Source organism: Mytilus trossulus, chromosome 4 (assembly GCF_036588685.1).
Source record: "Mytilus trossulus isolate FHL-02 chromosome 4, PNRI_Mtr1.1.1.hap1, whole genome shotgun sequence".
Classification (NCBI taxonomy): domain Eukaryota; kingdom Metazoa; phylum Mollusca; class Bivalvia; order Mytilida; family Mytilidae; genus Mytilus; species Mytilus trossulus.
In genome coordinates, this window is record NC_086376.1 from 16,907,958 (window position 1) to 16,934,817 (window position 26,860).

Below are 26,860 nucleotides of genomic sequence, written 5' to 3' on the forward strand. Positions count from 1 at the left end.
TACGATGTTGAAGAGCATTGAGGACCAAAAACTCCTAAATGTTTTGCAAAATACAGCTATGGTAAAACAGAGAACATTCAAAATTAATACCTGTCTACAAAAGTATGTTGCCTCGAGAGCGTCGGTATTGTTAACAAAAAAAATCGTTATAAAAGGAGAAGTTACACAAAACAACTTTATCAACACAACATTTTAATGTGTCTGTATAAGTCGGGATTGGCATAAGTAATTGACTGCGATTCATCTTGGTGCTATTTTTTCTTATACAGAATTTGTTGATAACTAGTGAATAGTTAAATGTATCAATAACTTGTCTGAACTTGAGTCGAATTAGAATTTTGCATATGTTGTTCTAATGTATTACTCAAGACTTTATTTCATGTATAGAAAACTTTTAAAACTGCATGTGCATTGTTAAAATGTAGGTCAAGCGATTTATTTGAATTGGAGTTTAAGCACGTTAAAAAAACTTTAAACTTTTAATATAACGCAAATATCTTGATTTCAATTATTCATTCAGTTTTGTATATACATGTATGTCCGTCTGTCGTTTGTTTCGGATGTGTTTACTAGTAGATAAAAAAGAAACATACATAAAAGGCCAAATGGTATACATTATATGTCACCAATAAATTTGTTAACTAAGAAATTTAATGATCTACATTACAATACTTAACCTTATGAAATAAGAAGATGTGGTGTGATTGATTACGAGTGAGACCATTCTCCTACAGATTGTAAATGAAGCCTATTTAATCAGCAATAAAATTTCACCATAAGGCCTTCATCAATGAGCAAACGCTTACCAATGTCAGCTATACAAACAGTGGATTGTGCAACACGAACACTACCGACATTTTGAGGGAGCTCACGAGTTCAGAGAAAATACTAAGATGCCGTTCAAAAAAATACAATTACGTGATGCATATGATCGACACGTCATGGTAAAAAGGAAGGTCCTTGTGAATATAAAAAAAGAAAATCTGGTATGATTGCCAGTGAGTCAACTTTCCGAAAGAGAACAATTGACACAGAAATTAACAACTATAGGTCACCGTACGGCCTTCAACAATGAGCAAAGCCCATACCGCATAGTCACCTATAAAAGGCCCCGAAATGAAAAATGAAAAACTATTCAAACGAGAAACTAACGGTATAATTTATGTACAAAAAATGAACGAAAAATAAATATGTAACACAACAACAAACGACAACCAATGAATTACAGGCTCCTAACTTGAGACAGGCATATACATACATAATGTGGCGGTGTCAAACATGTTAGCGGGATCCCAACCCTCCCTCTAACCTAGGACAGTCGTGTAACAGTACAAAATAAGAACGAACTATAAAAATCAGTTGAAAAATTCATCAGATGGATACAAATAGAAATATATATATAACAAAAAAACAAAGGAAACGTGGTCGGGTACTTGTTTTTTCCCAACAACAAAAAGACAACAAGTACTGATCTGAGAGTACTCGCATTAAAATTATGCATCTTAGACCCTTTCATCAATCAGTTTACATCCAACATCCAATGAATTTAGTGTAGAGACATTATAAACAGAGAAAAACATGACGTTGTGGAATGCAACGATACAACTTGAAGTATCGACAGATTGTAGATCCTTGGCTGAAATTATTTAATCAAAAACTATTTCAAAATTATTGCCATTGTCTGCATAAAATTATTATGTTATGTAGAGGCAGTAAAACGAATTTCGGTGTTAACAACATGTAAATCTTATTCATTACAAGATATTGCGTGTTTGTTTATAATTAAGTTTGTCATTGTCATAAGACTTGATTTCATCATATTTTAGGATATGTTCATAATGTTGTGGTTTAAGCTTTTAATTTTATTAATAAAATCAATTATCTTTGTAATACATTCATTTAAATTGGTAATGTTTGCGACGATGGTTATCTGTCTGTTTGTTAGTATATACATACATAGTTGCTATAATAACACATTTTTGTCGTCTCTGAATTATGAAATATTCAAGAGAACCATAAGATACTAGAATTCAGAACACTTGCCGTTATATTGATGATATTGTTTCGTTAAATATTCTAAAATTCTCTAAATGTACTGACAAAATTGACCGAAAGGAACTTCCATTAATTAAATAAACATACACTGCAATAACTGTCCTTTCCTAGATTTGGATGTTTGCTGTACCTTGGAAATTCTATACAAAATTTACGACAGGAACATTTTTTCGTTTCCTATTGTTAATTGTCCTATTTTTATTTGCGATAAAGTTCATGGCGTCTTTACACTAAATCCATTGAAATTCGGAATTTTACTGATTGACATGTTAGTCTATTTAAAGATACATGAATTTTTACCAGTTGTCAATGGCTTTGAACAAGCTTTCACTAACTGCGAATACTCTCAAACAGGTGCCGTATCTTTTGTGTGTTTATTATCGATAAAACGAGTTGAACAATTTTCAACTGATTTTTATAGTTTGTTCTTATATTGAATTGTATAACCACTGTCACAGTTTAGGGGGTGTGCTGATGTGTTTCTCGTTTTCTTTATTTAAATAAAACTGCTGGTTTTCCTGTTTGAATTGCGTAACACTTGTCATTTTGGAGTCCTTTTTAGATTGTTGTTCGGTATGAGCCAATGCCAAGTGTCGAAGGCCGAACTTTGACCTATGGTACTGTTTATAAATTGCAACTTGGATGAAGAGTTGTCTCATACGACATCTTCTTATCTATATTTACATGGCAATCATTGATTATTTCTGCATATCGTTGTTTTTAATAATATGTGTATAAAGATTATCAAGTTTGTATGATAAAAGAAGAAGTGGAATGATTGCTAATGAGACAACTCTCCACAAGATTGTTTTTGACTGTTCGCTTTCACTTTCAACTGTCACTGTGTATTTCCCCTCATTTAACTTGTTATTCAAATTAAATCAAAACGGACAGTGATAAAAAGATAGAAGACCATGTTCCTGTGTTAGTATCGTTCTACGATCTACATTGTATAAACACCAATGCTCTAATGTCCGAAAGTTATGTGTATGTGTAGTTGGAACTCTGCCAAATATACCTGTTTTAATACCATTTTACTGTAGGTGACCAGTTTCTTCTAAAATTCTTTGAAACTGACGCCGGATTTAATGATCAGTTTGAAGTTTAAACAGTATTTGATTCAAATAAATTCAATTGGATTGGGCAACAGGCACAGCCTGAATGATCAGTTTCCATGGGGTATAGCTAATATTGAGGGAGGGAAAACATCACAGCTTAAAAATCAGAACTCAGCGTTGGAAGGCTAGGGTTTCATGAGTTAGTGGCGTGACACCTATCATAAATGCAAAATTTACAAAAGAACAAATCATGAAACACCCCTTCGTACCAAAAATACATTAGACTTCTTACATCTATAAACGAAACAAAAACAAAGCGAGACAATAATGATGCTCAAGGTATACGTAAATAGATATACGATTGAAAAGAAATAAAGTAAGAAATAACAAAACAAATGTGTCTAGTATAATATTTCTCAGAGTAGTTGCGTTGTCAGTATATTTTCAATCTATGAGTTTGGCTGTCCTTCTGGTATCTTTCGTCCCTCTTTTGCTACATTTACTTTAGGAACTCGTGCGATACTGTTTATATGTGATCAAGAATCGACAGAAGAAGAAGTAATTTGAACAATATAAATACTTTTTTTTATACAATTAAACTTTTATTTACATGAATATGCATGCAAAACCAAACGTTAGGACTTTGAAGTGAACTTTTGACAAAGGGACTAGGTATTTCTAATACTTCTTATTTTTATTTGTTTTGTCTGGTGACTATATTAAACTTTCATGTCATTGTTAAGCATTTATAAGATTCGTATCAGAGAGTTTCCCATAGGCATAATACTTATAACATGTAACATGTAATAACTTGTATATCTTAAATATATCTATAAATTTGAATAAATCAACGAAAATAATTGAGAGAAAAAACATCGAACAATGAATAAAATGGTTTATTAGAATGAACAAATGCTGTAGTAATAGTATTTATCGAGATTCTACTCAATAAACTGTGTAATTACTCAATAATATGATTTATGAAGTATTACAAACGCATCCGATTCAAATGTCTTTCTCTTGAAACATCACAGCCATAAATGATCATCATGAAACAATAATTCGCTTTTCGTACACTTAAAAGAATTCCACGACACAGTGTAGGTAAAAAATTATTTCATGACAACGAAACTACAATTTCAATTTTCCCCAAATAAAGCGATTTAAAAACAATGTTTCTATCAACACTTTTAATATCTATTATCACGGTATACAAAAATGGATTTTTTTCAACGAAAATGTACGATTACCTTTACAGTGTGGTATCATACACATATTACATACAATTCAAACATACATGTTTTTTTGATACTGCAGACTGAGTGATAACTCTAAAAAAAAGGCGGTAGTACTGGTCGTTTTTGTCTATCAACGAAGCAAGGCGAAGTGCTGAATACACATACAGTTACTTTTTATGTTCAACTTTCCAATCGCCACAAATCCAGAATCGTACAATGTTTAATCGTAAACCGCAACTAAAATCGTAAACCGCAACTAAAACTCATACTTAGCTCTGATGCTAAAGTTTATGATACATGCTTCCAGTTTTGTGTAACCTGTTTCATAACATACTTTTTGACACTTATGTCTTGTATCATAGTCGTTCTCACACTTTGTAACACAGTCATCATATAAAGTAGTAGTCGAGCTCACCAGACATCTCAACAAAGATGTATAGTCACATGATCCATCTGTTGGCGCGTGAAATTTCTTTGATATCTGTAATGCAGGTGCTGCCACCATATCACGTAAGGCTGGTGCTGCCACCATGTCATGTAAGGCTGGTGCTGCCACTGTGTGGTGTATTACAAGCACACATACTAATAAAACTGGTAACTTTAATGTAGTCATGTCTGAAATTAAGAATTTGTTTCGTATAAATCAAGGGTTTGATTCGTTGCTGGTTGCTTAACGTCACGTGGCAAATATTTCATGCATATTCAGGACGATCGAGGATTTTCATCACTACACAAATGTATACACATTCTTATATTGATTAAGTTTTTTGTCAATTTATATGGATTTCAACCAATCTTCTTTATCATCAAATGCATAAGTCATTATAATACTCTTAAAGGTTTTATGTTAAGATTTCAATGAATAAACAGAATATTTTCATGAATTTTACCAAATCAAAGTGTTTAACATTCAGTGTTCTAAAAAGTTGCATTGATGCTGTATATAGAAGAAGAAGAAGAAGATGCTTTATTTCCATAAAATGGGCTCACAAGGAGCATAATATAATATCATTGTAATATAATATTCTTTTACAAATATAATAAACAACACAAGTTACAAACACAAATAAGAAACAACAGTTATCACATATTAGTATATATATAAAACCTTTGTCATGTAATAGTACTAAGTCATTTATGAAAAATAATATATTTTCTTTCAACATTTTCAAACTCACCTTAAAACTTAATCTGTAAAATAAAACAGTAAATCTCTTGTGGTCATCACTGTTCAATCATTAGCTTTATAATACAAGAACATGGGCATCTGGTTGTTTTCAAGAATTTAATGTCCTGGCCCTAAGGGAAACGTGTAAGTTTTCTGGGTCGAAACGGATCTAAATATTTCAGTAATAAATGTAAACATGATCGTCACAATAATAACACGAAATTCAAATAAAATATACATGTAAAATATTAGAAGTCAATATACTTTACAACGTAAATAAATGTGATTTTGTTTATGAATTTGACATTCTGTCGTCGTAGTTACATAAAATTAGTATATTTACAATGTTTACGGTTTATTGTGTAATTTTTGTTTTGTAGAAATATACTAGAATTCCAAATATGTATCTGTCTTCAAAGCCATCAAACAAAATACAAATATTTGGAATATGTTGATATGAAAATCACTTGTTGTCTTCTTTTTTGGCTCAGAGATAAAATATTGTAGCCTTTATTTTCTTCCATAATGTTGGGGGGGGGGGGGGGGGGGAAATATTTTAATATAGTTTACAAGATCTTGCGTAGCAACAAACGAATACATATTTGTGATGTTAATGATACAGCAGAGAAGGTTTTTTTTAAATAGTTTTTATAACCGTTCATTACATGTGATATTCATTAATTTGAATCAATTTTGCAAGAAAATATATTAGTCACGTTAAAAATTAAAAATGTGAATATTATTTTGAGAAGATGGAAAAATGAATCTCATTTCGAGTATCGTTCATCTATTACGGGATTTTCTAGATTCCTAACTTAATAATAACATGTACGTCAAACCTATCTTATCGTATATATCTAACAGATGATTATAATATCTGTATGTTTTTACCCCTGGGTTTGATCATGACATGTATTTTTTAATAACATTTACCAAGGAGCGTTCCTTTTCTTCATTTTACATGCGTTGTTATTTCTTTATTCAATTCCATTTGCTACTTGTTTATACCCCGTTACACTAGGCCACGATCGGACTACTATCTCTGAAAAAAATGCAAATTTTTTTATCATAATGCAATCGTGTAGATCGCAGTAAGGTGAAGGTACGGTCGCGGTGAGATCTTCATGATCGTGACTTATAACATGTTCAATATTATACAATCGTGTTGCGGTCATAGCAAAATCATTCCGTAGTAAGAGCGTCGGGAGAACACAGTAAGGCCGCGGTAAGATCGCAACGTTCGCTTCATACCGCCGTAGCGAAGGTGTAACGGAAACACGATTCTAGTCGGATAGACTGCGTACTTTGGCCTCACCACGACCATCACGTTCTCCCCGCGACGAAACAACGGTTTTACTACAACTGTACCACGTTTATATCAAGCTGTCCAAGACAATTGTACAATTCTAGCATGCTCATGTCGTCCTCGTCACGCTCTTCTTATGACCTGACTACGTTTATACTAGTACGACCATTTCAGATTTTAGTCATGTTCATTGTCATTAACAAATAAAATATATAAAAGCTCTCCCGATTTTAATTGAAAAATCAATTTTAATTGAACCATGGAATCACTAGGCCATGTACATGTAGTAATGCTACAACAATCATTAACACAGATACTCAATCTTAACTAACAGGCCATGACATTGTTATTGAGGGAAAGAAGACTAGGAAGAATTAGAGAAAATTTTAGATCACATTGGTACTGTTGGGTTCGGCCTTGGTTATCAACCAAAAGGAGACTCTAGTTATGTCATTATAATCATTTATTGAACTAGTTGCGAATCGGGGATGAACCTTCCTTTTCTAAGGTTTTGAGAATGCTACCAGAGCGTGCTGTAATCATAGTTGAAGCGTGGTAAGATCATGTGCAATCGAAAAAATCGTGGTATGGTCGTAGTGAGAACGCGATGAGCGTAGTAAGATCGTGATAATCGAAGAATAAGCGTGGTGAGAAAGAATGTGTAATAATTGTACGGGATCGTTGTAACAATAGCAGGACGTAAAGTTCTACACTTACAAAATGACGCATAGTGAAAACAACGAAAACTACATTTGCATGCCGCTAATACCACGACCTCACCGCAATCTGAATTTATTTAAGATCGTGGTAAACGTCGTGCAATAGTGTTTTAGTGTGATGGACTCATTACGGCCGGAGACAAACCGGTACGTATTTATGAGACGATTTTAGTATGCGTTTATTAAGCAAGAGAATATAACTTCATGTCTAAAAATCATATCATCAGATTGAATAATAATTTAATAGCATCGTATATGTATTAACTCAAATTCTGAAATTAAACAACTGATTCGTGCTTTTATTTTTTTTTTTTTTTTGTAGTTTATCCTATTGATGTTACTTATGAGGCTCATATAATATTTATAAAGCAGTGGCTATTCGTCTGGCTAACCGGACAAATAGCATTTTTACATTTTGTCGCTATTAAATTTTGTTCGGCCAAAATATAATGATGGCGATATATAACATCGTGTTTGAGGGAGATAGGTAAAGCATGAGTAGTTTTAAAATATGTGCCTTGATCTTTAGTTAACTATGATTACATATGAGGCTTTGTACATGAATAAGCTAAGTTATTTCGAGTATTTCAAGGATGGGACGTTGTTTGTTAAAAAGAAAACGAAACTTTCCATTGAATACTAACAATTAAACTGAACACTTAAAGTTGACAATTATAAGCATATTGGCGAGTGATATGAGAGCCAAATTTACATTTTTAATGCACTACCTATAAACACACGGCTAAATTATATATCACTGGAAAGCTAAGAATGTGTACTTTCTAAATATCTCAGTCGTCAAAAGAAATTATTTTACTAGATGTCTTTTTTTTTCAAATGTTGCACTCGCCTAATAAAGAAGAAGGAAAAGATAATGTATTTCCAATTATAGGCCCAAAAGGACATAAACATTAAAATAATTTTCATAATATAATACATGTACAAACAATGAGATAAAAAAAAAAATGAAAACAATTTCTGTTCTTAAAGAATATATAGATCTAAATATCTAAAAACAAACAAACAGCCCATAAATTAATTATAGATTGCATACATGTACAAATGTATAGTACACAATAAGTGGGATCAAATAAACAAATAATAACTAGCCAAAAAAAAAAGTTAAGTACGTCTATGTTTCATTCTGCGTCATCAGCAGCAAATAGAAAAGAATTATGGTTTCCCAAAGGCAGCTGACACCAGGAGGTGATACACTACGGACCATAGGCATGTAACATGTGTAACTTATTTCCTCATAGGAAAATTAGAAAAGAAAGGCAAAATGTATATATAAACTCTTGTTAATGTTATATCGTTATGACAACAAAAACACAGTAAAAAGTGAAAATAAGTTTAAAGTTTAAAGATTATTTACTTTAAAATAGTTAAACGAGTTAAATAACGTGAAAGAAAAAAAAGGAATCCATATAACAAGCGCATGTGCTATCAACAATATTTTTAATTTAAATGTAAGCACTATAGACTATCGAGCAAAGACATAGCATATAGGCACATAACTCAAAATTTTGGAATTGTCATCTGTCATGGAATAGGCCAATTTCCTACTTATCAATTATTTTTTTCAAATTTGGAGCCCTAGTTTCAGATTTTTGAACATAGCGCCACTCAAAATCTTGCACAAACAATGCGCCGGTTTCTCCTCTACAAGACCTTTATAGACTGTCATACCCCGTGACACTCCTCAATATGATTTTCTGTATAAGCCATGGAAAAGGCCAACCCCCTGTTTTTTCCAAATTTTTCAAATTTAAGACCTAGTTTCAAATTTTTTATCATAGCGCCACTCGAAACCTGGCGAAAAAGATGTGCCTGTTTCTGCTCTACAAGACATATATGGTCATACCCCGTGACACCCCTCGATATTTTTCTCTCAAATGAAATAGGCCAACACATCAAGTTGATTTTGATACATTCAGAAAATCATTTTACGTAATAAATGTATACAATCGTTTTGTTTTATCTTGTAAATAGAATTGATACCTTATTAAAAGTATGTCTATTATCATTGATCTTCTATATATACATTGGCATCTTCTGTATAGGAACCAGTTGATTATTAACAGTTTAGTCTAGTTGAAACAATATATATTATTTAGTTTTAATTGTGTCGTTAAAGGGAGATAAGTCATTACAAATATAATTTCATATTAAGCAAGTATTTTATCTATCTATAGGAAATTTAAACGACTTGTTAGCCAAACGGGACATTTTTAAAAACATTAATCAATTTTAAATATTTGTAATAAGAAACAAGATGTATACTATCAGTATTGTGTGTCTTTTGTAATATTTTGATGTTTGGTTTCGAACTGAAGAGTCAAGCCCTTTCCGACATTTAGAAATAATAAGACACAACTAGAAACCACGTGATGTAAGCAACTACAGCTATGTTCATACGCGTAGTTTTACACTGTTGCATAAGAGAATGAAACGGTTGAGTGCTCAGAAATATTTTCAACCCCGCAACATTATTTATATACCTGTTTTGAAAATGGAGTCTGTAACCCAGTGGTCATCTTTGGTAGCTGTCCGCCATATTTTTTCATCAGACTTTTTAAATTCAGTAGAAGTTTTGTTCATGGTTAAAAGCCGTACAATGACCTGGAGTTGGTCTTCGGTCGTTAATGGATTGTTTATTAAAAGTCCATTTATAAAAGCAATGGTTGAATATTGTTACATATGATAGAAATCGAAACTTCAGAATCTGAAAATTTTAATTAAATCTGGTTCGAAAACACAGTTATCGTCCTTTGATTTTCGTATAGTCCTTAGTCTGTTAGTGTGGACAGTGTGTTATTTGCCTACTTTTTTTTTATACCCCTTCCAAATTTTGTTCTCCTTGTTTTATGCCTCAAATAGCAAGGGGGTGAATTGACACTGTAACAAATTTGAGTCATGGATTTTAAAGTAAAGTAGTGATTTGATTCAGCTGAATAAGGTTTAAAATAAAAACTTCGGAAGCTGTCAAAAGATTTCAAGACCCCCTTAACATTTTTCCATATTTTATGTTAGAGCCGATGAAGTTTCTATAATTTTGATATGATTTGGTCCAAAAGTAGTACAACACACTGTTATAATATTATTTAGAAAGTGCATGTGGTATTTTTTAAAGTTTTCATTTATTGGGTAAAAGAAATACACTACGAAATGGCTGTGTACTCAGACCATCTGTTGTCACCATGGTCTCAAAGTTATTTCTTACCGATTTTTTTTTTCTGTTCCAAATGTTATTCAAGATTTAACGTTGTTGTATCACTAGTATCCTGTGTTTCAAGTTTGACCGGTCCGCTTGACGTAAGAATTTAAGATGAAAGGTGTTAAAACATAAACAGATACAAAGAAGGATAACTCTATCTTACTTTATTTCTGCCATACTCGATATCATGTACAATTCCATGATACTATTTTTGAATTTCAAAGTACATGTATCTCTTAATTCGAACGCTTGTCTTCATTTCCCTCATGCTAATGAAAAACAGTACTAATTTATGTTGACCTATAATAGTTTACTTTTATAAACTGTTACTTGTCTCATTGGCACTCATACCACATCTTCCTATATTTATGGTCAGTAAATCCTATTGCCAATTAAAAACCAATTATATGTACAAAACAATGTAGAACATACGCATGATATGGTAACTATGATAGGGACGTTGACATACCACAAGAAACAACCCCAGTTTATTATACAAGGCATCAACATTAATACTCTCGTGACACGTCTATAAGCTAAGTTTAAACATATTTATTTATAGTGGATTGTGAAAAAAGTTTTGCAACTCCTGTCCACTCTGCAGGTGCGAGTGCTGCTTGTAGCCGCATAAGCCTGTTCTTTTTTTCGAAAATCTACAAGGGTGTCTTAAACGTGAGAAATGTCTGTAGATAAATGTAGGTCGGACAGCAATTACCAATGAACATTTAAAGAATATCTCTAAATCAAAGCCACAGATTTTTCTGAACAGATCAAATGATCGCAATGCACTTTTTGTGTTAATATATTATTAAAATGACTAGTGTAAAACCATTCAAACAGGAAAAACAACTATCAAATATATATTTAGAAAAAAGGAGAAACCAGAAACGAAATACACTAATGAACCACAACAACAAAGTTTATCGACAACCACTGAACCTGAGGTTCTATAAATCTTTTACACATTTAACATAGTTTTTACGTTTAGATTTTTCCTTGCTTTGATATAATGAAATTAAACTTATAACTTTGTAGATGTTCTTTTAAGAAAAAATACATTATTTGGTTTTTTTTTCTTCTTCTAAAAGTGGTGTTAAAATGAAGATTATCTCTCATTCAAAGACTCACATTAACGTATTTGCAGGAATAAATCATAAAAAGTCTGTATCATACTGGCAATGATTTCTGTATATTATAATACTATATTGACTATATGAATTGGAATCTTAAAGAAAATGCAAATTTTCCAAACAAAATATTATTGCTTGTGGGAGACTTTACTTTACGAGTAAGATCTGCTAACCCTTTTGAAACACCTGCATGTGATTCCCGCAGTGTTTCGTAGGGTTCGTATTTCTTAAGTCTTCAGCTTTCTATGCTGTGTATTGTGTACAGTACTGTTGTTTGCAATGTCGTCGTTTGTAAGTTTGTTTTCGGTTCGTACGTTTGGATATATCTTTGGTATGTTTCGCCTCTCTTAAATGTGATAATTATAAATTGACCATAATATTAAAATTTGATAAAAGTGTTTATATTATTATGACGAAATGTTTAACTTTTAACCAAACCAGACGAAATCATAACATGAAGCTTTTCCCGTCTTGAAGACTTTAACAATGTGCCTGATCTGAATTTTAAAAGAACTTGATCATGAACCAGCTAAAAAATCCGTTTTCTCTAAATCCGTTTTCACTCCTTCTCAGTTTACTAGTATTTTAACCCTTTATATCTAGAACTTCGGAATTTGTATCTGTCCCCGATTATCTTTGGAAAAAGATAACGATAATCATAATAACCAAGACAGCTTTATTTGATTTTTGGAGAATGTCTAAAAATTGGTATTTTTTTCAAGTCAATTCAAAAGGCAATAATTGAATGATTCTTAAGTTTTATTTGGTTTCAAACCATTATATCCTTGATATTGCTAAGAAGATAATCATTGTGCACGTTTTTCAGATTACTAGTATGTGATTAATTTAATAATCTGAAAAACGTGCAAAATGATTTAACAAATCCAGGCAATAAAATGACTCTTTTTTGTAAGTAGATTAAACAATTATACATTTACAGAATCATAACAATCGAACTGTTTATAATAATTGTACTTTTTAATCCAGATTTGTTCATATCGATATTAGGATTAACCAGATCGTGTGGACAGCAATAACGTATAAACAGGTACATATAGGCATATAATGATTAGACATTTAGATTACTAGATCATAAAACCAGCTAGAGTTTTAAGGGGATTAAGGACTTATATTATAAAAGAAGGTGAATTGTTCGGATTGTTTAACATTTTGTCCGGGTCATTTACGTTCGACTACACAGTATGGGTTTTGATCTTTGTTTATGTTCGTCGCTGACCAGGTTGTCGTTCATTGCTCCTTGTATTTGTTTTCGTTTATTATTTTGTACATAAATCTGGTCTTTAGCTTTCTCGATTGAATTGTTTTATACAATGTATTTGTAATTTTGGTACTTTTTATAACTGGTCATATTGCTCATTGTCAGGCCGTATGTTTTAAAACTTCTAAGTTATTTGTCTGGTTTATGGTCTGTTTTTCGAGGGTTGTTTTATTGGTAATAATACCACATAAAACAAAATAGAAGATGGTCAAGCCATCACATTATAACGGAGATAACACGAGATAGCAGATGGTTAAACCATCATTAATTGTCGGCGATAAAATGAGATAGAAGGTGGTCAAGCCAACATTAATTGTCGGAGATAAATCGAGATAGAAGATTGTCAAGCTATCACTAATTGTCGGAGATAAAACGAGATAGAAATTGGTCAAGTCATCATTAATTGGCGGAGATAAAACGAGATAAAAAATTTGTCAAGCCATCAATAATTTTCGTAAATAAAAAAAAGGAAGATGGTTAAGCTATCATTAATTGTCGGAGATAAAACGAGTTAGAAGATGGTCAAGCTATCACTAATTGTCGGAGATAAAACGAGATAAAAGATGATCAAGCTATGATTAATTGTCGGAGATAAAACGAGATAAAAGATGATTTAGCTATCATTAATTGTCGGAGATAAAACGAGATAGAAGATGGTCAAGCTATCAATAATTGTCGGAGATAAAACGAGATAAAAGATGATCAAGCCATCATTAATTGTCGGAGATAAAACGAGATAGAAGATGGTCAAGCTATCACTAATTGTCGGAGATAAAACGAGATAGAAGATGATCAAGCTATCATTAATTGTCGGAGATAAAACGAGATAAAAGATGGTCAAGCTATCTTTAATTGTCGGAGATAAAACGAGATAGAAGATTGTCAAACCAATATTAATTGTTGAAGATGAAACGAGATAGAAGATGGTCAAGCTATCACTAATTGTCGGAGATGAAACGAGATAAAAGATGGTCAAGTTATCACTAATTGTCGGAGATAAAACGAGATAGAAGATGGTCAAGCTTTCACTAATTGTCGGAGATAAAACGAGATAGAAGATTGTCAAACCATCATTAATTGTCGGAGATAAAACGAGATAAAAGATGGTCAAACCATCATTAATAGTCGGAGATAAAACGAGATAGAAGATTGTCAAACCAATATTAATTGTTGAAGATGAAACGAGATAGAAGATGGTCAAGCTATCACTAATTGTCGGAGATGAAACGAGATAAAAGATGGTCAAGTTATCACTAATTGTCGGAGATAAAACGAGATAGAAGATGGTCAAGCTTTCACTAATTGTCGGAGATAAAACGAGATAGAAGATTGTCAAACCATCATTAATTGTCGGAGATAAAACGAGATAAAAGATGGTCAAACCATCATTAATTGTCGGAGATAAAACGAGATAAAAGATGATCAAGCTATCACTAATTGTCGGAGATAAAACGAGATGGAAGATTGTCAAACCATCATTAATTGTCGGAGATAAAACGAGATAAAAGATGGTCAAACCATCATTAATTGTCGGAGATAAAACGAGATAAAAGATGGTCAAACCATCATTAATTGTCGGAGATAAAACGAGATAGAAGATTGTCAAACCAATATTAATTGTTGAAGATGAAACGAGATAGAAGATGGTCAAGCTATCACTAATTGTCGGAGATGAAACGAGATAAAAGATGGTCAAGTTATCACTAATTGTCGGAGATAAAACGAGATAGAAGATTGTCAAACCATCATTAATTGTCGGAGATAAAACGAGATAAAAGATGGTCAAACCATCATTAATTGTCGGAGATAAAACGAGATAAAAGATGGTCAAACCATCATTAATTGTCGGAGATAAAACGAGATAAAAGATGATCAAGCTATCACTAATTGTCGGAGATAAAACGAGATAGAAGATTGTCAAACCATCATTAATTGTCGGAGATAAAACGAGATAAAAGATGGTCAAACCATCATTAATTGTCGGAGATAAAACGAGATAGAAGATTGTCAAACCAATATTAATTGTTGAAAATGAAACGAGATAGAAGATGGTCAAGCTATCACTAATTGTCGGAGATGAAACGAGATAAAAGATGGTCAAGTTATCACTAATTGTCGGAGATAAAACGAGATAGAAGATGGTCAAGCTTTCACTAATTGTCGGAGATAAAACGAGATAGAAGATTGTCAAACCATCATTAATTGTCGGAGATAAAACGAGATAAAAGATGGTCAAACCATCATTAATTGTCGGAGATAAAACGAGATAAAAGATGATCAAGCTATCACTAATTGTCGGAGATAAAAAGAGATGGAAGATTGTCAAACCATCATTAATTGTCGGAGATAAAACGAGATAAAAGATGGTCAAACCATCATTAATTGTCGGAGATAAAACGAGATAAAAGATGGTCAAACCATCATTAATTGTCGGAGATAAAACGAGATAGAAGATTGTCAAACCAATATTAATTGTTGAAGATGAAACGAGATAGAAGATGGTCAAGCTATCACTAATTGTCGGAGATGAAACGAGATAAAAGATGGTCAAGTTATCACTAATTGTCGGAGATAAAACGAGATAGAAGATTGTCAAACCATCATTAATTGTCGGAGATAAAACGAGATAAAAGATGGTCAAACCATCATTAATTGTCGGAGATAAAACGAGATAAAAGATGGTCAAACCATCATTAATTGTCGGAGATAAAACGAGATAAAAGATGATCAAGCTATCACTAATTGTCGGAGATAAAACGAGATGGAAGATTGTCAAACCATCATTAATTGTCGGAGATGAAACGAGATAGAAGATGGTCAAGCTGTCACTAATTGTCGGAGATAAAACGAGATAAAAGATGGTCAAACCATCATTAATTGTCGGAGATAAAACGAGATAAAAGATGGTCAAACCATCATTAATTGTCGGAGATAAAACGAGATAAAAGATGATCAAGCTATCATTAATTGTCGGAGATGAAACGAGATAAAAGACTGTCAAGCTCTCACTAATTGTCGGAGATAAAACGAGATGGAAGATGGTCAAGCTATCATTAATTGTCCGAGATAAAACGAGATAGAAATTGGTCAAGTCATCATTAATTGGCGGAGATAAAACGAGATAAAAAATTTGTCAAGCCATCAATAATTTTCGTAGATAAAAAAAAAGGAAGATGGTTAAGCTATCATTGATTGTCGGAGATAAAACTAGTTAGAAGATGGTCAAGCTATCACTAATTGTCGGAGATAAAATGAGATAAAAGATGATCAAGCAAGCTATAATTAATTGTCGGAGATAAAAAGAGATAAAAGATGATCAAGCTATCATTAATTTTAGGAGATAAAACGAGATAGAAGATGGTCAAGCTATCATAAATTGTCGAAGATAAAACGAGATAAAAGATGATCAAGCCATCATTAATTGTCGGAGATAAAACGAGATAGAAGGTTTGTCAAGCCATCATTAATTGTCGGAGATAAAACGAGATAGAAGATTATCAAGCTATCATTCATTTTTGGAGATAAAACGAGAAAGAAGATTGTCAAACCATCATTTATTGTCGAAGATGACACGTGATAGAAGATGGTCAAGCTATCACTAATTGTCGGAGATAAAACGAGATAAAAGATGGTCAAGCTATCATTAATTGTCGGAGATAAAACGAGATAAAAGATGGTCAAACCATCATTAATCGTCGGAGATAAAACGAGATAAAAGATGATGAAGCTATCATTAATTGTCAGAGATGAAACGAGATAGAAGATGGTCAAGCTATCACTAATTGTCGGTGATAAAACGAGATAAAAGATGGCCAAGCTATCATTAATTGTCGAAGATAAAACGAGATAGAAGATGGTCAAGCTATCTCTAATCGTCGGAGATAAAACGAGATAGAAGATGGTCATTAATTGACGGAATCGGGACGTTCGGCGCATATATCCTAAAATAGAACATTGTATATGAATATTATATGTACGATCAATCTATATATTGGCAATAAAGATAGATGTAAAAAAATAATTATAAAAAAATCAAATGATGATGATAAAGATAAAGATTAATATAAACGTATCTGTGAAGTTGATTCAATCATTTCACTATTGGTTCCTTTTTCTAAAAACAAATGCTTTTCAAATGAAATACTGTAGAATAAAAATAAAACATCACTGAATTTCATTTATTTATGTAGTTAGCTGAACTAAATACTATTCAGATTTAATTTAGCAAAATTTAGTTTTTCTATGAAATATTATACGCCATAAATATGATGCACCAATGATACATAGCACTAATTAAACCATAATCACGTTACAAGCTAAACAACCGCCTCATAACCTGTATATTTCAGATTGTTTAGCAATGAAAACTGATCTGCAGCTAACGTTTTTATCCCGGATAAGTCTATTTTACTTTCTTCGATCCTTAAATATCTACATTTGTTCACATCTTTCCATGCTGTAGATGATCGTCTGTACATATTCTGTTTCATTTTTCTTTCTTCCTCTTCAGAAAACTTATTTTGTCTTCTCATATTTACACGTTTGATTTCAGGAACATCCGGTTGACGTTTCAACGAATCGTTCACGGATAACATTGATGTCTGTGCCGACCACGGTTCTTTGGTAGGCTTTTCTGACTTCAACTTTTCGTTCAATCTGTCCATAAAACTGCATATTTTATCCTCAATTTTAATTGCTTCTTTTTCTTCCTCTTGAATAAGTTCTTTTCTCAACTCTTGGTGTAAATCATGTCCGAGATTACTTTCAACAGAATCACGTGACAAAAATTTGGTCCTGCCCTCTTCAAGTATATTTTTTGTATTTAGTTCTTTTTCCACTCTTTCTGCTGCGGCATGGCAATCAAATGGTGCATGCTGTGGCCCATTCATGCAAGCTATTATGTTTGCCACAGCTTCACTTCTACCAGATAGTGCCGACATTGCAGCACTTCTTGGTGTACTGTTTTCTGTACAACTACTAATGGCTGTTGATGGTCTGACCTTTGAACCTTTCTTAAAAATCATGTGTTGTAAGGAATTTTTTTCTGAGCCGGTGCTTACAGCTGTAGTTGGTCTTACTTTCACAGTGTGGTTCCTTTTTAGTTTTGCTTTATTGTTACCTTGACTTTCTGGGCTATTACAAATGGAAACATGATGCTCTGTGACTGAATTTCCATGTTTAAAACTACTGGATCTTTTAGTTTGTCTTTTTCCTTTTAAAGTCTTGATATTATTTTGTTCTTCCGGCAATATATTGGAACATTCTTCCACGTTGATTAATACAGGCTTATCACCAGTGACTTCTTCAGAGTTAAGGTTATCAATTGGGTTCTTTTCGGTTTTAAAGGTAGGTTCAGAACAGAAACTCTTAACTGCCAAGTGTGGCTCGTCAAGTTCTTGTATTATTTCTTTCTCCGTTGAACTATTAAGAGATGTGACTTTTTTCAAACTTTTTGTTCTCTTGACAGATTTGAATTTTGAACCTTTGATTTCCTTAACAGTTTTAAATTCTTGAGTATATTCTGATTCTTTCGATGGAGCTACTTTTACACTCTTTGATCGTTTGATGGCCGACGATTTGTTTTTCTTTTTTTCAAATAACTCAGATTTACAATTGCCTAAACTTGTTGCTGGTCGTATTACGTCATGTACATGTTTATTGCTAGAAAAAGCAAATGACGTACTCGGTCTTAGCACTGATTCCCTTCTACAGCCTTTATTTTTAAGAGAAGTTTCTGATTGACCTACATTTGCCCTTTGTTGTCTGTCACACTGGTCGGTTTCGTCATCACTGTCACCTTTGTTTATTTTCTTATTAGTTTTGACAGTAATTATCGTTGATTTATTAGGAACCAGTCCATGTTCGAAAGCTCTTTCTTTCTCTCGTACAGCATTAAAACGATCGTTGAGATCACTTATTTGTCTTAACAGAAGATCCTTCCGTGTCACATCATCGTCATTAAAAGGGTTGATGTGGATCAAATCATCGCTATGTTTCGCGGCAGAAGCCGACTGATTTTCGTCATATTCAATTTGCAATCTTTTAGCGTATGTTGAAATTCGACTTGCTGAATCTGGCTTCGATATTGATTTAAATATTTCAATTTTCCCGTTGTTTTCCATCTTTCGAAATTCTTCAATTTCTTTAACATTCAAATGCGTTTTTATTTTTGAAACTTTGTCCTTTAAAGATTTATAGCTAACTTTGATATTCTTGTGCGTTTGATTTATGAGATGAATAGAGCATGCTCCCTCTTGTTTCAGTCCATTTACTTTCTTTTCTAGGCATTGCTGTTCGTTATGATTAAATCTAATGGCTTGAACCTCTTTTTCTGAGCAGGATCGCTCTCTCACAGTTGGCATTGTTCCTGAAAAATCAAAATAATCATTATTCGTCTCCTTTAGGTTCCATTATGGTTTTGTTTTAAAAACAAATATGAAAACTCGTGGCTCGTTGTTAGTAATCTTAAAGATTGTAACTCTTTTTTCGAGCTTTCTTTCATAGGGCAATTTTGCTGCAAAGTTCAAGGAATACAATTTATTTTGATTTTAAATCACGTTTTTAAATTGTTATCACGAGTTGACGAGTATTAATTCGTACTTTATAACGTAGTATTGTTTTCTCCTAACATTCTTATACACTAACATGAGCTTGACCATAAGTAATTGCTCAGACTGGAGCAGAAGTTTATATTGCATAAAAAATGTGCGATATTTCTACACACGAATCTTTTTATCGGCATTAGCTGTTTACAGTGCATTAATAGCAAGACTGAGAGGTACAATTAAAAAAAATGACAGACTAATGAATGATAAAACATTTTAAGTGAAAAACAAAATATGACAGACGGTAACCGATGATCATATGATAATAAAACTGGAAATAGGTATAGGATGATGTGGTATGAGTGCCAATGACACAACTCTCCATTATGGGGCCAAGTCACAATGTGTAAACAGAAAACCATTGTAGGTCAAAGTACGGCCTTTATCAAGGAGCCTTGGCTCACATTTAACCTGGACCTCATCACACTTGAAACACATTTTAATCTCCAATAATTCAAAATTAATTTGCATATCTTTATAAGAAAGTCCAGTGAAAATTTAAAGTAGATTTGAAGGGATAAGTCATATAATCCAGTCTTATAATCCAGTCAAAGAACTGAATATACACGATCTTTGTTCAAGTATAACTTTTTTACACTGGTTAACCAATAATAGATTAGTGATACTTTTCATACCGAATCACACATATGCAATTGCAAATGTTCTGGTAATTTACTAAACATTCATTTTGAAACCAGTACCTCGAAAATACCCACTCAAAAAAAGATATTTCAATGATGTTAACTTGTTCTTTACTTACATCAGATATTCATTTTATTTTCAAAATTTCGTGGTGTTCAACAATATAAATATAGTGACTACTCAGGTCTGTACTTTGTGTTAGCTTTCTTTGTGCATTATATCGGTCTGATGAGTTAAGTCAATTTTCAACTGATTTGTATAGTTTGTTATTATGTCGTTCCGTTACAACCCTGTCCAGGGTTAGGCATCAGCAAACATGTTTAACCACGCCACTTTCCGTATGTGCCAATCCCAAGCTAGAAGCCTGATATTCAGTGGGTGTTTAATGATGTATACCATATTTGTTTAATGTTAATTGGTTTTTACGGCTCATTTATAGGCATTTTGGTTTTTGGTCCGTCCGTCCGTCTGTCTAGCTTTAGGTAACAGTTTTTTGTCAAGGTAGTTTTTGATAAAGTTGAGGTCCAATTAACTTGAAAAGTAGTACACATTTTCCTTAAATATGATCTTTCTAATTTGTAGGCCAAATTTTCATTTTCAGGGTCTACTTAGCATAGAAAATGACAGTGCGGATGTGGCATCCGTGTACTATGTACACATTTTTATTTTTTCATAAATCAAGCTGTTAGTGATCTTGTTTGAATTGTTTTACATTTTTCAATTCGGCCTACGCTGTCTATAGCGTACAACATCCAGTATTGGTTTTGCTCATTGTTGAAGGCTGTTTAATAGCTTATGGTTGTTGACTTCGACATCGTATAATCTCTGGGCTTGAGATTTGTCTCAATGGAGATCATACCATATCTTCTTGCTTTTTATATACTTACATTAATTGAATTTGAGGCATTGATCAAAACTACTGAATGTGGTCCGGTGAAATGAGGGTTTTTTTTGTTCGTTAGAAAATACACTGTTTGTTCTATTTTATTCATGGTTGTAAAAATATAAAGTCTACAAGAGGTAGTTAAAATAAAATAGAGGCTAAGTTATTCTGCTGTTAGCCTAATTTTTGTTCACAAATGCTATGCAATAAGACTAAAGAAAAGGAATCTCATTTTTAACATCATATTGTACAAAAAAAGAACAATCCATCGCCACAGGAAAAAACAGTATACAACATAATCAAAACAACACAAAACACAAGCAAACCTTTTTTTAAACACTTTGAAGAATAATTATAGTATCTTGAAAGTAGTCTTGCGCAAGAAACGCAGCCGACCGATTAATTTATACCATATTTTAATCAAAAAAGCTGTACAGAATCAACGCCCAATGTTTTTTTTTCAAAATAATAATTTGGAAAATAACAGAAAAAAAAATGTTTTTATTTCGTAAGGAAAGTCGCAGACATGAAAAAGAACACTTTGATTTGTATAAATTCTGGTTTTTAAACGAAGCTTTTGAATAAAACATTGTGATCGTTTTGATTATTCACAATTTAAACAGCGGTTTTATAAACAAAAAACATTCATGCTAATTGTAAAAAATATGAGATTTTGTATTGACCAACGATTAATTTGTCGATGAAACAGAAATATTAAGGTCAACATTTTAAATTCATTGGACCTTGATTGAATGGTTTTCAGGGAAGTAAAGTATTTTCTTTTTTTCTAATTGTCCAGTGAAAAATATTTCACATATATTCAAGTCTATCTTTTCAGTAATATTTTTGTTTTATAACTGCCATTCTATTTCTATAATTTACATTGCCTTGTCCGTATAGTACACACTTATATTGGTAGCCTCTCAATAACTGAAAGATCCGTCTAGTTTTTGTCGTTTTGGGTTTAGATAGCTCTTCATCTTTTAAATCAGCTTTGAATTATCAAATAGTTTGGCCTCAATCACCGCTGTAAATACATTGAATGTGCATCTGGTGCAAACAAAATGGTAACCTTTATGGTATTGTATTGATATGAGCAAAAAAAACCGCACTAAATAAAGGAAAATAAGCTGAATTAACAAATAGTTTTATTAGAATCACTTACTGATAAAATGTCGGTTTTATTACAATAGCCAATAGACAATCAAAGAATCAATGTGTTTTAAAAACGTCAAGGTAACTTAAGCAATTATGTTCCATTAATACATACGCTGTTTATTTCGAATTATTTTTTGTTTCTTTGTTCGTTCCACTTTATACATCACGTTTGATGACATAATAATGTTTATATTTACATGTAAAAGTACATTATATCATCCTTTGAAACATATATGTACATGTAATTAACAGTTTCTGTAGATTAAAAATGACATGACCTTAATTAATATTTATGTATATATTTATTTATTTTTTAATACGGAAATGTGATATAATTGCCAATGAGACCCTAAAGTGCATCTATGACCAAAGGACAAGGATGTGAACATTTAAAGGTCCATCAATTAACCGTCTTGGAAACTATGTGAAATTAGAAGGAATGTCTAGATACACTTGTACTCGTCTCTGATATTATATTTCCTACATACCTTGTGTTATACTAGGGTATATAGGGAAAAAAACTGAAACCTGTGACTAAATATGAAAAAAAGTCAAAAGAAAAATAAACGATGCTAAGCACGAAACGTAAATTACACGCAGACAGCAACGAACGATAACAGTTTGATAACAGGTTCTAGTTTTGCGAATATAGATATAGGAAGATGTAGTATGAGTGCCAATAAGACAACTCTCCAACTAAATTATAATTTATAAAAGTAAACCATTATAGATCAAGATCAAGGTACGGCATTCAACAAAGAGCCTTTGATCACACCGAACAGCAAGCTACATGAATAAAGGGCCCAAAAATTAGTAATGTAAAACCATTCAACCGGGAAAAGCAACGGTCTAATCTATAGCATATAAATAATCTACAGGGTAAAACATGTATTCGATTGCTATATAAGTAATCGGCGACAGTGGCGAAACAGTTTGACAATAGAACAAACTGTATAAATTAGTACAGAGAACTAGACATATAAGATCAATATAAAGCACATACATTAAAAAATTAAATGACGAAAGCCACAAAGAAGAATCATGTTTATTCACAGAGACTGAATGCCAGACTTAGTTCAACAAAAGATACAGTAATTATCAGTGTATGCCAACATATCATCGTGTTTTAAAATATCTAAAATACGGACAAAGTTATGTTAAATAACCCTATTGTATATGTCACTAGTACAACTAGGTTAAATTAACCATGTTGTATGTGTCGCTAGCAGCTCTAAATCTCCTCTAACGTGAAGTATTATTACAGAATATTTTCAAATTTACATTAAAGAAAACGAAATTTGATAAATATCGATTCAAAATGACAAGTAATTTTTACTTGATTTTATTTATAAATCGTTCATGGTTATTTATTTATTTCCTCTCAGTAGAATAACAAGAAAAAAATATAAAAATGATAACATGATAATTTTACCTTATTAAAGTTACTCCTGTCTGTTCCAAAGGAATGTAGTTCTAACGGTTTTATTACTAGATTTTTTTAATCACTGTAAACTATAAGAACATGTATAATACACATAATGATCCGTTTAGATCGTAATCGTTTAAGTCATATTACAGGAATATAGAGTTTAATAAAACAATTACATGTAAACATATTCTAAGCTTGGATTAATAAAATGAATGTTAAAACTCTTTGTTGAGTCTTTCGTGACACTTATAGTTCCACACTTCAATTCTGCTTCTTAACATATTTGTTTAAGTATGTAAATATCTAGATAATTCTTAATAATTATATAGAATTTTTTTAATTCTAAGTAATATTGAACAAAATGTGCAATATTTTTCCGACTGAGGTCAAAAGTTCCAATCGTTAAAAACGTTCTTGAAATAAGAAATCCGGTAAATTTAACCTGTAGGAACATAAAGAGATGTGATATAATTTACAATCATATTCTCGTTTAAATTGTTTTACATTGTCATATTGGGGCCTTTTGTAGCTTGCTATGCGGTATGGGCTTTGCATATTGTTGTAGGCCGTACGGTGACCTATTATAGTTGTTAATGTCTGTGTCATTTTAATCTCTTGTGGATAGTTGTCGCATTGGCAATCATACCACATGTTTTTTTCAATATCAATCAAAGTTCAAATAAAACGCATGCTAACAAAAGTCACTTCGATAACATAATGTGGCGGGGGTTTAAATTATTTTTTACACTAGTCGTTTTCGGACCCTTTATAGCATGCTGTTCGGTGTGACCCAAGGCTCCGTGTAACTGTTAAAGGCCGTACTTTAACCTTGTGTGTATTGTTTACTTTTTCTACAGTGTGACTTGGAAGGAGAGTCGTTTAATTGGCACTCTTACCACATTTTTTATTCATATTTTACATTTTTTATTCATATTTTACAGGTTTTCGGGCGCCAAACCGTCTTCTTAACCTGTGACAGATGTGTATAAGGACAACAAATATAAGAAAAAACTAAGAATCAGCTGAAATGGTATTACTCATCAGATCAAGAAATAAGAACACAAACTGGAAGTGGCAGGACATTTTTACATTGAGTTTGCTATCTTTAAGAATAAGTTTGTTTTATGGATCGATAAGTTTGCCAGGTTCAATAAGCAACATTTCAATAAACATTAGGAGCAAAACAGACTTATCCTAAACGAAAATCCACTTCCATCACGGCTTTGATGAGAAGGGTACCTTTATACTTAAGTTAGATCAGAAAGGGGTATAATTGCATAACTTATAACTTCAATTATATAACTTATTGCGTTACATAACATAACATTTTTATGAGCATATATTGACCTGACAATGTGCATGTTCTTTACCTGTATAATGAATGTGTGCAAACGTATTGTTTCATGCGTAAATGTAATGCACCGGTTCTTCTTCTTTTTTATTGTATTATATTGCATATAATCTTGGCGGTCGGGTTTAATATTGTCATTTGAATGATAGACAATTATATTGAGCCCTATTTATTTATTATTGAGTACAAACTGTCAAAAAGATATTTCGAGTGGTCACATCAGCTATGGCATGTCCACGATGGTTCCATGATGGGAATACGACAGAGAAAAAAATGTAATTTTACTGTCGTGGGTTTGTAGCAAGTCAGCCGTACAGTAGTCGTGCAACAATCGAACTACAATCGTCAGTTGTTTTAAAGTTTTCATGTCATTAGATGCGCGTGTAAAGCTAGGTTCACACTGGTTTGTCTCAAACGACAATAATGTTTGAGGTGGTCTACCTTGGTATAGTCATCGATCTGACGTTCTACCCGAGAGTTTTTGACATGTCAAAAACATTCAAGTAAGGATCGAGAAGCCAAACACTAGAGAAAAGATCGATAATTCGTTGATAAGCGGTCGAATTGATCGGGAAAGGATCGTGAAGAGATCGAGTTTGGTCGGAATACAAATTGTTTACCGATCAGTTTTCGATCTTCGCTCGACTAATATCTGATCATTTCCCGATCAACGACACTCTGTACGATATGTGGTTAAGATTAACTCGACCAATGCCCGATCGCTTCAAGATCACTGTGATTTCTATATTTTTTTCATCCCAGAACAATTCGACCAATACCCGATCTCTACGCGACCACATTCGACCACTCTTCGATCTCTACTCGGCCATTTACGAGTAAACATGACTAATGCAAGATTCTCTAAAAATGTGTGCAGCACTGATTAACTCTTTTAACTTTGCTTCTGCAAAAACATATTGTCACTTGTTTATTAAAATTCATTATTAGACAGCTGATGACTATATTAGCCTGTAAAGTTAGTTTTTAAGAACATCAATACCATATTTTAGCTATTTAAATGGGCTATTTTTGCTTGACTGTCCGAATTTTACGTATGTCCAGAATTTTTTGTAGTATAAAACTAAGATGATGAGGTACAATTGCCAATGAGACAATTCTCCACAGGACACCAAATGACACTTAGAAATTAACAACTATATGTCACCGTACGCGGTCGAATGTTTACAAACAGTTTTTTGCATACGCTATTTGATACAATTTTATTATAGACGAAAGACAAATGATTTTTATTTGAATTCGTGATAGATACATGTAAACAATTTCAGAACAAGGATCCTCAAGGGGATTGAAATTCTATTTTTGGCCATATTTTGGGAAAATATGTGACATCTTTGCCCCCTTTTCAATATTATTAGTAAAAAAAGACAAATAGTGAACCATTCCACTACTGGGTATCAGATTAATGGAAAATACTGATAACATACATATGCACATACCGGCATATGAACTAAACAGTAGGCTTAATTTGTAAGAAAGCAAGGAAAAGGGGATGGTGTTATCTATGTATAAGGCTATCTAAGATCAGTACTTATCCAGTGACAAATCACATTATGAAGAAAAGAGCAGTTAAATTCCAATCACAAATCGGCGTCCTACTCTAC

The 26,860-nt window shown here is 32.4% G+C and overlaps 1 protein-coding gene and 1 long non-coding RNA gene across 2 annotated transcripts; both read right to left on the reverse strand.

The window, feature by feature from the left end:
* Positions 1-3,995: 3,995 nt before the first annotated feature.
* Positions 3,996-5,692, reverse strand: LOC134714786 (uncharacterized). Its single transcript, XR_010106581.1, has 2 exons — positions 5,530-5,692; positions 3,996-4,966 (listed from the first exon to the last, which is right to left on the reverse strand). It is a non-coding gene; the product is annotated as an uncharacterized LOC134714786 (long non-coding RNA).
* An 11,600-nt stretch (positions 5,693-17,292) lies between these two features.
* On the reverse strand, positions 17,293-24,012 carry LOC134713764 (uncharacterized). The gene is made up of 2 exons (XM_063575052.1): positions 23,891-24,012; positions 17,293-19,537 (listed from the first exon to the last, which is right to left on the reverse strand). Exon 2 carries the CDS (start codon positions 19,530-19,532, stop codon positions 17,487-17,489), a length of 2,046 nt encoding a protein of 681 aa, XP_063431122.1. The 5' UTR covers positions 19,533-19,537; positions 23,891-24,012; the 3' UTR covers positions 17,293-17,486.
* Between the last annotated feature and the right edge of the window lie 2,848 nt (positions 24,013-26,860).